The following is a 12,877-nucleotide window of genomic DNA, read 5'->3' on the forward strand; positions in this document are numbered from 1 at the left end:
TTAAAACATTCTAATTAGGGAACTGTCAAAGCCGACCAGTGGGGGCTCTTTAGATTCTGGTTATGATGTGTGTTTAATGAACAATATTAATGTCTATTAATTATAATTAACCTCTGTTTCTCCAGAGAAGCTGCCCAGAATAGCAAAGGTTTAATAATGAGTTGCTGGCAAAATCTCAGCTTTTATGGGGTTTTTTTTTTCTTGAAGTTGCCTCCTTCCTGGACAGAAAGTAATCTTTTATAAATCATAGACAGAAAAGTCCCGGCCGGCTGCCGACTGAAGGCTACTTTAAAGAAGAAAGCTTCTAACTCTGTGGTTTGTGCCTCTTAGAACGAATTTAGAGGTATAGAATAGAGAATGATCCAAAGGCTGAAAGGACAGAGAGGTGCTCTTCTTCTCCAGAGCATGTTGATAACCACTTCAATCAGCAGCCTTCCAGAGTGCCAATGAGCAACAGTTGACCTCAAAACGCTGCTCTTTCAACCCTGGTCAAAGGCGTCATGACTCTTTAAAGGCTCCTTTGCTGCTCACTTCACACTTCTGCTTGTGTTCCCTGCCCGTGATGCGAGCTGGATCTTTTATTCAAGCCTTTTACCCCTAATGACCACGGTTCCGCCAGCGGTTTGGGTTTCGTGGATCACTCAAAACGAGCCGCAACCATTAGAATTCTGAGGTGGCTGTTTCTGCTGGCGGCTGCATCGCCGACCTCTTTAGACACAACAGAACACTCAGCTGTCTGGTTTGACATCAAATAAAGTTTTTCATTTATTCACAGGTTATAAATCTGTAACTTGTACCAATTATACCTCGGCTATATTGGCCATTTCATCTGCCTGCCGCTTATTTATGGAGCCAATATTTAGACCTTCCAGCAGCAGAATAAAACACATGAAAGTAGTCTTTTAATTTGATCTGCTCTCTTTTTTCCCACCTCTCCTTTTGAATTAATAGGAATCAGCATGTCAACAGCAGTAATGGCTGTTTAATGCTCCGGTTTAATGTCTCTTGGGCGAGTAATGAATGGACTTATTGTTATGGGAGCGGAAGGGCGAGCGAGAGAGCTGTCAATGGAGCAGTGGCGAGCGAGAGAGGTTTGGAAGCCGGTGTAAACACACAGATGTGGGGTTTGAACAAAGCTGCGCCGCCGCTTCCTCGCCCTGCTGCGCAAGAAACCAGAACATCAAATATGAAGGACACCAGCGCTTCCATCTGGCCTGGTGGTGGCGTTTGGGGTCCGGATAGCAGAAACTAGGTTAGTTAGCTAGTTAGCAGCAGCACTTGCAAGCTGTTCGTGGTGTTCAGGGCAACTTATGGTTCCGATGGTTTCAGCTCCTTGTGATAAATGAGCTCTGTCTTTATCCGCTGCCTGTAAACTTATAAATGCACTTAAATAGTTTGCGCTTCCATCAGCGGCTTCAGACTTTTTTAATGACTTGATCTGCCCTGTGATTAGTTGATTTCGGTGTAATGAGGCCTTTGTGGAGCAGCACATCCGTTAAGTCGGTAATAGTTTGTGTGAAGGGTGGTAATCTAGCTCAGCAGATGAGTTTTGAGAAGATTAATACTCTTCATCTTCACCCTCCTCATGGGGGCGCTGCCAGCCCGAGGCACTCGGCGGGAGGAGGGGAGAGCATAACTGATGTTATTATCCGTAAAATCACAAACACTTCCCTCACAGCACTTTTGATTTAATTTAGCATCGCACTTAAAGTGCTTAAAGAGTTCTAAAGAGTATTCATGTAAATACTCTCCAGCTGGCATAAAACATGCATACTTTAAAACAGTTGTTCTTAATACAAAGGTCATGAGTCATGCTGTATGTGCTGTTAGCATATGTTCCATCCCGTAGCGACTGTGCATTATCTTGTGTTGTACCTTCCTGGCATATGTGTTAGTCGGTTGGACCTGAGCATCTTAGCTAATAATTGGAGTCGAAGTTGACTGTGTTCAAAAGTACAACAACAGCCTGAAGCTGCTTATTGCGTCTTGCTGAGAACACGCAGGCCTTTCTGGACAGGAGATTTCATCTTTATTACATGAATCGGGTTGGTTTTTGTTGCTCCGCAGCTCCTGCTGTGTTCAGATAATACTAAAAAGAATGAGGATGCAATAGAATGAGGAAAATGGCAGAAGGTTGGTCTGCGATGTGGAACTGAAAGTGTTTGGAGGTTCCTATTACCTCACAGATGGACAAACAAGTGGACGGGGAAGGAACGAGCTGGTGGTGTCAGTCAAGGTCACCGCCTTTCAATCCAAGTCAGCTGGAAAACTGGACCCACTGGAACGGAATAATAGGAGGGAAAGAAGCGCCTTTTGTATCTTTAGGTGCGTGCGAGCGAGCGACAGAGACACATTAATGATGTTCAGACCAGCCCAGGACGCGTCCACTCTAACTGATTTGGGGTTTAATCAGAAGGCGGAGGTGAGCGCACGTGTGAGGATGAGGATGGGCGCGCGGCCCCCCGGCCCCCCGGCCCCCCTCCTGGCCGCACAGATTACCAACGCTGATGTGTCACGTGTCAACAGAGGTGGCACGAGCGCATTGTGGCGTGTGCTGCTGCCGGGAATCACTCCTGGTAATTCACCCAGAAGCAAATGTGGAAAAAGGCAGCGTCATCTTTTGGTTTTCCCTGCTCTTTGCCCCCCCCCCCCCCCCCCCCCGAACCCCCATTTTGTAATTCTAAACAGAGCAACAGAGCGCGCGGCCAAGGCCGAACGCGCGTCATGAATTATGCTTTTCATCCATTTTTGGCCAGCTTCTTTGTGCCGATGGGGCGAGTTTGAACGCTCTTGAGCAGTATTCCTCTTCTGGGATTTCTGGGTGACCACCAGGCGTGGACGGGTGGGACCAGCAGACGGTGGGATCTGTGCACAACCGTCGCAACGCTGCTAATTTTCTCTGTCTTGCTTTTTCTGTCTCCCTGCAGGTAACCTACGGACACACCACCTCCACCCACCCCTGCCCCCCACCTCCCTCAGCCTAATCTTGTCGTTCTCTCACGCGCTCTTCGCCCCGCACACACCTCGCCATGCCTCTGTCCGCCTCTCCTGCCCCCTTTCTCTTCCTCCTGTTCATCTTCCTCCTGCCCCTGCCTCCCTGCCAGCCCGAGTCCCAACGTAGCGAGCCCAGCAGCAGCCCTGACCTGTGGACGCTCTCCCCCTCCCTGTTCTCCTTCTCCTTCTCTCCCTCCGTGTCTTACGGTAAAAGCAACACGTCTTCCCCAAAAAGCAAGTGTGATCGAAAAGTGAGCAACTGCACAAACGGCATCCTGCTTCCTGTCTGGGAGCCCATCCAGCCTGAACTGGGGGAAAAGGTGGCCAGAGCTGTGGTCTACTTTGTCTCCCTCATGTACATGTTCCTGGGTGTGTCCATCATCGCCGACCGCTTCATGGCCTCCATTGAAGTCATCACATCACAGGTGGGAGTTAAATACAGCCCTAAATATATATAAAATATATATATAATACAACCTTACAGCCCCCACAACTCGCTCCTTCATTAGGAGCCGCTAATTTCTACAAGTAACTTGTAGTTAAAATTTCCAAAATGTTATTTAATTTTGGGTTTAAATTGCGCAATGCAAAAAAAAAAAAAGACTGTTGTTCCATCATCCAGACTCTAGTCTAATGAGAATGGGGGGGGGGGGGTTCCTAGTGAATCGACACATCATTTTCCCCTCAATGGGAGCCAGACGGGATCTCTTCCTTTAATGGGAATTACATTTTCCAGCTGTATCAATTTGTCATCCATAACTGTATAAATGACTCTCAGTTTTGGTAGGAGGCGACGACAGAACTGTGTTTGCACAGAAGACGATCTTAATACATTCACACTGGCTGGGTTTTGCCCAAACACAGCAGGAGCTAATGAGGTTCAGCGGATTACTTCCATTATGAAGCCGTTGGAAGTCGCTAGGTTCCACAGTGACGTATGGTCACATGATCACATCTGTAATCCCAGATAGGAAACCCTGACCTTTACAGGTTTCCATATTTGAGCGAGGAAGAGATAATCAGAAGGTCATGTGTGTGTGTGTGTGTGGCCCAACAGGAGAAGGAAGTGACCATCACTTTGCCTAGCGGGGAAACATCTGTTGCTACGGTTCGAATCTGGAACGAAACGGTGTCCAACTTGACCCTCATGGCCCTGGGCTCCAGCGCTCCGGAGATCCTGCTCTCCCTTATAGAGGTACGTGCTCGCGTGCTGGACGCATCCATGGCGTCAGAGGTTCAGCTTCGCTAACCTCTCTCTGTAGGTGTGCGGCCACAAATTTGAAGCTGGTGAACTGGGACCAGGGACCATCGTTGGCAGCGCCGCCTTTAACATGTTTGTGATCATTGGGATATGCGTGTGGACCATCCCCAAAGGCGAGAGCCGCAAGATCAAACACCTGCGGGTGTTCTTCATCACCGCCTTCTGGAGCATCTTCGCCTACATCTGGCTCTTCCTCATCCTGTCAGTCATGACGCCTGGCGTTGTGGAGGTGAGACACATCCTCTGTGGCTTCCTTTGAAACTCTCCTTCGCTCCTTAGTGACCTTCTACTCTCAATGGGATTCTTCCAGGTGTGGGAGGCCCTCGTGACCTTGCTCTTCTTCCCCGTGTGTGTCATCCTGGCCTGGATCGCCGACCGCCGCCTGCTCTTCTACAAGTACATGGGCAAGCATTACCGCGCCGACAAGCGGCACGGCATCGTCGTGGAGACCGAGGGAGACTTGACTCCCAACAAGGGGGGCATGGAGATGATGGTGGATGGCAAGATCCCACCGAGAGGGGGCACCGTGGTGCCCGCTGAAAACTGCGGGGTCGGAGGTCAGGACGGCACAGTCGGCGCTGCAGCAAACAACATCAACATGCCGAACTCCAACAGCGCCACCATGGTGGAGAGCAGCAAGGAGCTGGACGAGAGCCGAAGAGAGGTGAGACATCGACGAGCGGCACGTCTGATCCGCATTCGTCAACATCAGATAAGTTTGGAAGGTGAAGGGAAAGAGGAGCGCCGTGATTGAGCGTCTCATTTCATGCTCTGTTAGCAGAGAAATCTCACGACGCTGTGATTGAATCAGAATAATGGATGGTTCCCCTGCTGCCAATATACAGTATGTTTGGACCATTTTACAACCTTGATAAATGGGTTTACTTTAGTTTCCACTCTCTAAAATGATGCACGAATACCCTCTCCTATGTATTTTTATGCTCTCCTGGGGTTTTGGTCTTCAATGAAGAGATGCAGAGTGCTATCCTAAAGTCAAGCACAGTCAGACTAACACACGTGAGGCGGATATGTAAATGGAAAAATGACAGCCTGAGGTTCAGGAAAAATGTGGGAAAGAGGAGAATCATTAGCTTGATTAAAGGGAGAAGAGCGAAAGAGCTAAAGGGTTGGAGGCAACAGGATGTCATTGTTGGGTTACATTAGGAGTGGTTTATTAAAATATGTTATTATTGGGCTCATTTTTATTGAACAAAACAAGCTAGATGGGGAACGATCTTAAGGCTTAATGTAATTCCTTATGAGATGAACTGCTTTGATCCAGTGCTGATCGAGTCATCGCTGATAATAGATTGATAAAATCCCCCTTGACTGTGATGCCTGTTGACTGCTGAGACTTCGGATCAATCTGGGTCTGACTGGATATTGATGGGGATCGTAGCAGTGCGGCAATCCCGCGGGACCGCGGCATTTTAATAGGCCTCACGGATACTAACACGGCCGCGTAAACCTGTTGGAATGTGAAGGCGCTGGAGTGTGTGGCTCCTCTTCCCACTCACAGATGTTTTATCGCATCTAGATTTTTCCTTCATTAAAAATAAAAAAAACAAGCCAAATTGTTGTTTACTTAATGTAAAAATCACTCTTACGCCCGCGCCGCTTCAAGCGGCAACGGGAAGGCAGCGAGATCTATCACGTCATTGTTAATTTATTGTGTGTTTTTAATGATGTTTCGCCACATTCATTTACCACAAAGTGGCATTCAGCGTTTGGGGCGATGACAGCGGCGGAACGATGCGTCGCGGTACGCTGAGATCACCAAACACCTCCTGATGCATTTCTGCCTTCAGCAACGTCTGGGGGAGAATCTGCACATTAAACAGGAGTCGGAGGATGAGGGGACAGTCTTTGCTACTTTCTTCTGATTCCCTCCTCAAAGCTCCGCAGTGTTTTCCTTTTTTAGTGGCAGTAAGCTAAAGTTTGGGAACAGCACACTGAGCACGCTGGATGAGCATCAGTGGTTTGTTCCTGAGCACGCCCTCCTCTTCCTCCTCCTCTCTGCTCCAGGTGATACGTATCCTGAAGGAGCTGAAGCAGAAATACCCAGAAAAAGAGCTGGACCAGCTGGTGGAGCTGGCCAACTACTACGCACTGCTGCACCAGCAGAAGAGCCGGGCCTTCTACCGTATTCAGGTAGGACCACGCCGCCGCTGCCTCAGCTCGCACCTTTACTGGGAGACATCCCAGCAGACTTTGTCACTTTCCCTTTGGTCCCACCTCAGGCGACGCGAATGATGATCGGGGCTGGCAACGTCCTGAAGAAGCACGCGGCCGACCACGCGCGGCGCACCGCGGTGACGGACGAGGAAGCGCCAGAGGAAGACGACATGGAGATCTGCAGCCGCATCTCTTTTGAGAGCGCCCACAGTCAGTGCATGGAGAACTGCGGCATTCTGACGCTGGCTGTCGTGTGTCAAGGTGATGACACAAAGATCTGGGGAATCCAGAGGAGGCATTCATGCCTCAACAGTACTCTTAAATATGGCATGTAAAGGGTTTTATCCCAGCTCCTGACAACATTAGCTTCTGGAGAGGTTCAGAAAGGTTGCGAACGTCTCATCCGTTGATCCCCTGTCTCCTTCATGTCTGTTCTACAGGCGGTTTGGGACAGAACACCTTCTACGTGGACTACAGGACAGAGGACGGGTCGGCAAACGCCGGGTCAGATTACCATTACAGTGAGGGAACACTGGTGTTCAAACCCGGAGATACACGGAAAGAGATTAAGGTGAGTGAAGAGACGAAAGCGGGACCTTCTGATATTGCTTTTGCGTTGTATTAGGTTAAAAGACAAAAGCTTGGACGGAGTTTTCCAAGCATGGACGAGGGATGAAGGACGATGCGAGTCGGGACAAGAGCGGCAGAGTAACGCTGAGGATTGACAGAGGCTGATGTGCAAGGACAGGACAGATGCTGCTGCTGGTCTGTGGTGTTCCATTAGAATCAGGAGGGCGGAGAAGAAAGCAGCTACGTGTTATTTTACACATCAGTATGAATGAAGATTATCTTCAGTCCTTATTTGTGATTCATATATAGAGAATTTTACCCTTTAGATCTCTCTCGCTGTTTCGGGAGCTGCTACTTTTGCACAGCTTTTGCGTTTGAAGTGATTTGTGCCGAGGTTGCAGATGCTGAAAATCCACATGGGTCATGGAGTTTTGCTGTTTCTTTTCCTAGATTTACTTTTATACGCATAAAAGTAAATCTAGGAAAAGAAACAGCAAAACTCCATGACTTAATATACTGGACATACCAGGTTTTAGCATTTAAACTACTGAAACAATTGCTGAAACATTATTTTGGGTGTAAAGGGAAAATAAGGAAGAAGATTCGCAATCCAAGTTTCTCTAGCACTGAAGTTCTCTCAAGTTGGGATCAAAAAAATCACTAAAAACAGACGTCATGAATTTTTAAAGCGTGCTATGATTCTGAATTTATAACTTATAGAATAGTTGCACGAGGCAAGACTGAGAAAAACCACGGCGGCCTCTCAGTACTTTCAAAGTTTAATGTAACTTCAAAAGAGGAAGGAGAGAAGAAGAGTGGAGGTATAACCTTCCGACTCTGTGGAAAGGAACAAATGAAGAGCAGTACGTTAGCAAAGTGAGTGTGTAGCGGTGAGTGGATGGAGACACTGACTGAGGAGGTTCCAAAGGTCATTTCATGGATCACTGTGTCAAAAATGAACAGCGGCGAAGCCAATTAGACTTAAACTTTAATGTCTGAATCATCCTTCAAAAGTTCAACGTCTCTGCACGACTCCCTCAGGGGACCAAATAACAAATCCCATGTGACAGGAAACATTTAGCATCGCTCCTCACATTGTTTTTCACCTCTCCAACAAAAGGAAATAGCCTCTGCAGAGCTCCGCTTCTTCTTCTTGGCCTAAATCAGACAGTCTGACAACATCCGTCACCGGGCGTCCCAACGCTGCTATTACATCATTATTCCTCGTCCATCCGCAGTTGTGGATTAAAGAAAACTGGATCTGGACTGAGAGTCACAGCTGCAAATTTAATATAAGGCGCTCCAAGCGAAGCTCCTCCCCCCGGCGGCGTCAAAGTCGCCGCTGTGACTTCAGACTTAATGCTCACAACAGCGCTGGTGTGAGCTAAAGATATGAAAGCATCTCTCACCTCTGACACTGTCGACCGACCCAACAGGAAGCAGCGCACCCTGCTGATATCGCCAACGAGCATTTGTGATCTCGCTGTCCGCCCCCTCCGACGTTCGTGGCTCTGTGTCTGCAGGTCGGCATCATCGATGATGACATATTCGAGGAGGACGAGCACTTCTTTGTGCGCCTCCTCAACCTGCGTGTCGGCGATGCCGAGGGGATGTTTGAGAGCGACGACGTCGGCGCGACCCCCAAGGCCCGTTTGGTCGAGCCGCTGGTCGCCACGGTGACCATCTTGGACGACGACCACGCCGGCATCTTCACGTTCAGCGAGCGCTTGGTCCGGGTGAGCGAGAGCGTGGGCACCATGGAGGTGACCGTGGTGCGTAACTCGGGAGCCCGGGGGACCGTCATCCTGCCGTACCACACCGAGTCAGGGACCGCCAAAGCCGGGGCAGACTACGAGGACGCCCGAGGAGAGCTGGAGTTCACCAACGACCAGACAATGTGAGTCAGAGAGATGTTCGTGTTGCTCAACGCTGTGACAACTAGGTGGCGTCTTGGATGGCGGCGGGCTCGTAAAGCCTTTGGCGCCTGTTTGGTTTTGGCGTCACTAACTCGAAGGGACCCTCGTTTGGCTCCACACAGCGGCTCTAAACTGACGCCTGGTAGGTTCGTAAACCGGCCCCATCACTTTTTACAACCTTTGCTCACCACCTTGAGTCCGTGGGAAGGAAACTGACGTTGTTTGTTAGCTTCTTTGGCGCGACGGCTGCCGACGCTGCGCCTGTTAGCGGCGGCGATCCCAGTAATTCCTCTCTTAAACCCTTTCGTGTGCCTGCAGCGCCTCCTCCTAATTGCTGCTCAGGAAACTTGCGAAAGGCTTAAAATTTGCTCTCTTTGTTCTCAGACCTGCAACGGTTTGTTGAATGTGCAGCCCGTCTGCGCGCGTAACTCCCCAATAAGGTGGATGATGTGCTGTGCAGCAGTCAAGCCCCAAATCACCTGTGCACATCCCCTCCGCCCAGCCTGTCATCTTTAATCCTCTTCTAACCACCTCATCAATCTGAATCTTCACTTCCAACATTGTCTCAGTCCCCAGAACGCCACAGATTCATTTGAAGGCAGCACACGGGCGGAGAACTTGTTTAATGGCTTCTTCAGCTCCCGTCTTGGGCTGCTGTATTGATCCGGCGTGCGCTCGGCGGCCTATACTTCCTTCTGCTCTGATTTACACAGCAGTTGATCCTGATGAGAGTCAACAGGAGGGAGACCACAATGTGAGCTCCCTGCTGGGCCTCTGTGTGTGTGCTGCCTCTGCCTGTGTCTGCATGTTAATGGCATTAATGTGCACGCATGGATCTTGAGGTGTGCAGGCCCCACCAGTCGATACCAGGAATCCCCGCGGTGATGAAATGCTTTACATTTGTGTGTGTGTGTGTGTGTGTGTGTGCAGTCAGTCTTTCCAGGTGAGGATAATTGATGATGAAGAATATGAAAAACATGAAAACTTCTTCATTGTGCTGGAGGAGCCACGCTGGCTTAAGAGAGGAATCTCAGGTAGATGCGTACACGAACATGTTTGCATTAATATCGCCATGAAGGAATTCCACACTTATTTGTCTTGTTTTATTTGTGTTTCTCCTCTTGTTTACAGCTCTGCTGCTCAACCAAGGTGAGTCCGTCCCATTGGTTCTGCTCTCAGCTCTTCCGTGATGTCGTGTATTTCTGGGTTGAGAAGAACCTTTCTCACCTGCTTCTACAGATCAGTTTACCGGGACGCAAAAAATGTCTGTCGGTAATTAGTGTGCCAGCAGCCTTACTAAAATCCAATACATCGAAAAGCCATCAGGGGAGTTCCGCCTCGCATAAGTGGCAGCTCCTGTTCATTTCCAGTGGGATTATCTCGTGCAGGGAAATTCAATTTGCCAGACCGAAACCACATTCAAACCAGAATATTTTCCTTCTTTCGTCCGCCTTCACGCCCGTTGTAGCGTAAATCGTATTTTTTTCTTTGGTTTAATGTGTGTAAAGTTCGGCAGCTTTAAAGCAGGACGCTAGGAAGGAAACCCTGCAGGAGCGGTGACACGCGTGACGCTCCTTGTGCTGAGGCCAGTTGTGTCGCATCAATTTAATGTCACAAAAAACCAGGTGATCCCAGTTCAGACCTTTTCAAAAGTCAGAGGATTGTTGGAATTTTTGTCCGTGGTGGCGACAATGGCAACAACAGAAGTGAATGTAATCATGAACATCAGACATTCAGATCCAATTTATGCGATCATGTTGGTATGTTGCTCCATTGTTGAGTGTCCTCGCCTCCCTCCTCACCCACTCCCCCTCTGCTTCTCCCCACAGAGGGGGCCGAGGGTCAGATGAGCGCTGAGGAGGAGGAAGCCCGCCGGATAGCAGAGATGGGGAAGCCCATTCTGGGAGAACACAGCCGCCTGGAGGTGGTTATCGAGGAGTCGTACGAGTTTAAGGTATAGACCAGAGATTTCTAGATTGAAGTGTATTGAATTTAGAGCCCGAAATCACATTGTTTTACAAGACGTGCGGTAGATGCCACAAATAGAGAGAACGTCCACGTTAACATCAGTAATATACAGTGGATAGAATTAAGCCCAGATGCAGTTTCAGAGGTCCTCATCCCAGGTCTTGATGGACCGTATCCAGGATCAGCAAGCTAGAAAAAGAAAACCAAGGCAGGCTCCTTTATGTGAGATGAATATCCAATTTAGGGGATGCGGAGAAAGCGGGAGAGGTGTGGGTGTGTTGTTATAGATGCACCAGCACACACACCCTGACCCGAGAGCAGCAGAACAGCATTTCTGGATTCACCTGAAAAAAGATGATATCAATCAGGACAGGAATTATCTGTCCTCTCCTAAAACCCAGAGCCATTTTATGTCGTCCACCAGTTCAGCGTCCAGGTTTGAGGGACTCATAAATCAAGAGCTCGTGCCACAAAAAGGCCAAACGAGAGCAGGTCAGACAATGTTCATTTTTAAAAAAATGATGCCATTCGTCACTAGATTGAAGATACTTATTGTATCAAACCCTGATCAAACCCACGTTCTTTCATTACAAAGTCAATTCGGACTTGTACGTGGGCCTGTCTTGGGTGATTTGTAGCTGGTGAAAACCAATTTAGAGGATGCATTCCAGGAATATTTGTATTCAAATGTTGGCCTTGTGCAGGAGCTCGGTGTCGCTGAGGGCAGAGGAGGAGGAGTGTTTCTGTTTCTGCACCAGGATAAACAACAAAAAAACTTTAATTGTTGTATTTTTCCAATAAAGTGAAGGAAAGTTCTCTGTCTGGAAATCTCTGGAACCTTTGGACTTCTGATCAGTTCTTTGACTCCGAATACCAGATGACCTTTCTGTTTCCTATTTCTGTAAATTGGAGACTGGCAATTATGCCTGAACGGACCTCAGCGACTGTGGAGCCACGTGTAAATCTGGTTTTGCCGTTTCTGGGACTCTGCGTTCTTGTTTCTCTGCCTACAAGCTCAGGTCCATCTGAGTCATCCTGTCCCACGCTGTCAGCTCTAATTGGCCTTGTGACGCGTGTGGCGTCCGTCTGATTTGCAGAGCACCGTTGACAAGCTCATTAAGAAGACCAACTTGGCTCTGGTGATCGGGACACACTCCTGGAGGGAGCAGTTCGTGGAGGCAGTCACAGTCAGCGCAGGTGAGCTGCAGACGTCAGCGTGAAGCATTTAGGAGCCTCGTTAATACACACCAGGAATATTAACACACAACTATTAGCTTCATAAACTACCGCAAACTATCCTGCAAAACAAAGAAAAGCTGTCGGCTGACTGGAATAAATGAGAGATACCAAACCCAGAGGCTGCAGGGCGGCCCCGAATTTGTGCTTCCTGACCTCCATCTAGTGGAAGCGGCTGTTTCCTACAGCTACAGCGCGACTGTGCGGGTGTTCGCGCTGCTGTTGCGCGCTCACGTCGGCAGGGGGGTTTACCCAAACTCAAGCCACACACAGCAGCTTCTGCAGAAGAAAATACGTCATTTAAATGTCTGCATTTTAAGACGGGACTTCAGTTATTCTGGTCGAGGCTCTTCCTGACCAGATTCTGGTGTATCTGACCTTTGACACGTGTCTGTTTTGGTGCGTTCCCGTAACAATGCTCCCATTTCTCTCTTCTCAGGCGATGGTGACGATGACGAGGAAGGCCGAGGGGACCGCCTTCCCTCCTGTTATGATTACGTCATGCACTTTCTCACCGTTTTCTGGAAGGTTCTGTTTGCCTGCGTTCCACCCACGGAGTACTGGAACGGTTGGGCCTGCTTCCTGGTGTCCATCAGCATCATCGGCCTCCTCACTGCCGTCATTGGAGATCTGGCGTCGCACTTTGGCTGCACCGTCGGCCTCCGAGACACCGTGACCGCCGTGGTGTTTGTGGCGTTGGGAACTTCTGTTCCAGGTGACTGAAAGTACAATGTTCTCGATGAGGTCGTCGTGCAGA

General features: G+C 49.0%; 1 protein-coding gene across 1 annotated transcript in view; it reads left to right on the forward strand.

Annotated features, from left to right (window-relative positions):
* The window catches only part of slc8a2b (solute carrier family 8 member 2b), a 44,279-nt gene that overhangs the window by 28,530 nt on the left and 2,872 nt on the right, over positions 1-12,877 (forward strand). Inside the window, exons 4-16 of the mRNA XM_003968703.3 lie at positions 2,928-3,419; positions 4,052-4,189; positions 4,257-4,484; positions 4,566-4,919; positions 6,281-6,406; positions 6,496-6,691; positions 6,871-7,001; positions 8,524-8,897; positions 9,847-9,950; positions 10,048-10,065; positions 10,746-10,870; positions 11,982-12,081; positions 12,560-12,835. Of these exons, the coding sequence (XP_003968752.3) occupies positions 3,030-3,419; positions 4,052-4,189; positions 4,257-4,484; positions 4,566-4,919; positions 6,281-6,406; positions 6,496-6,691; positions 6,871-7,001; positions 8,524-8,897; positions 9,847-9,950; positions 10,048-10,065; positions 10,746-10,870; positions 11,982-12,081; positions 12,560-12,835 (2,560 nt within the window). The 5' untranslated portion in view covers positions 2,928-3,029. The remainder of the gene's footprint in view (positions 1-2,927; positions 3,420-4,051; positions 4,190-4,256; positions 4,485-4,565; positions 4,920-6,280; positions 6,407-6,495; positions 6,692-6,870; positions 7,002-8,523; positions 8,898-9,846; positions 9,951-10,047; positions 10,066-10,745; positions 10,871-11,981; positions 12,082-12,559; positions 12,836-12,877) is intronic.

This window comes from Takifugu rubripes, chromosome 11 (genome assembly GCF_901000725.2).
Source record: "Takifugu rubripes chromosome 11, fTakRub1.2, whole genome shotgun sequence".
Taxonomy (NCBI): domain Eukaryota; kingdom Metazoa; phylum Chordata; class Actinopteri; order Tetraodontiformes; family Tetraodontidae; genus Takifugu; species Takifugu rubripes.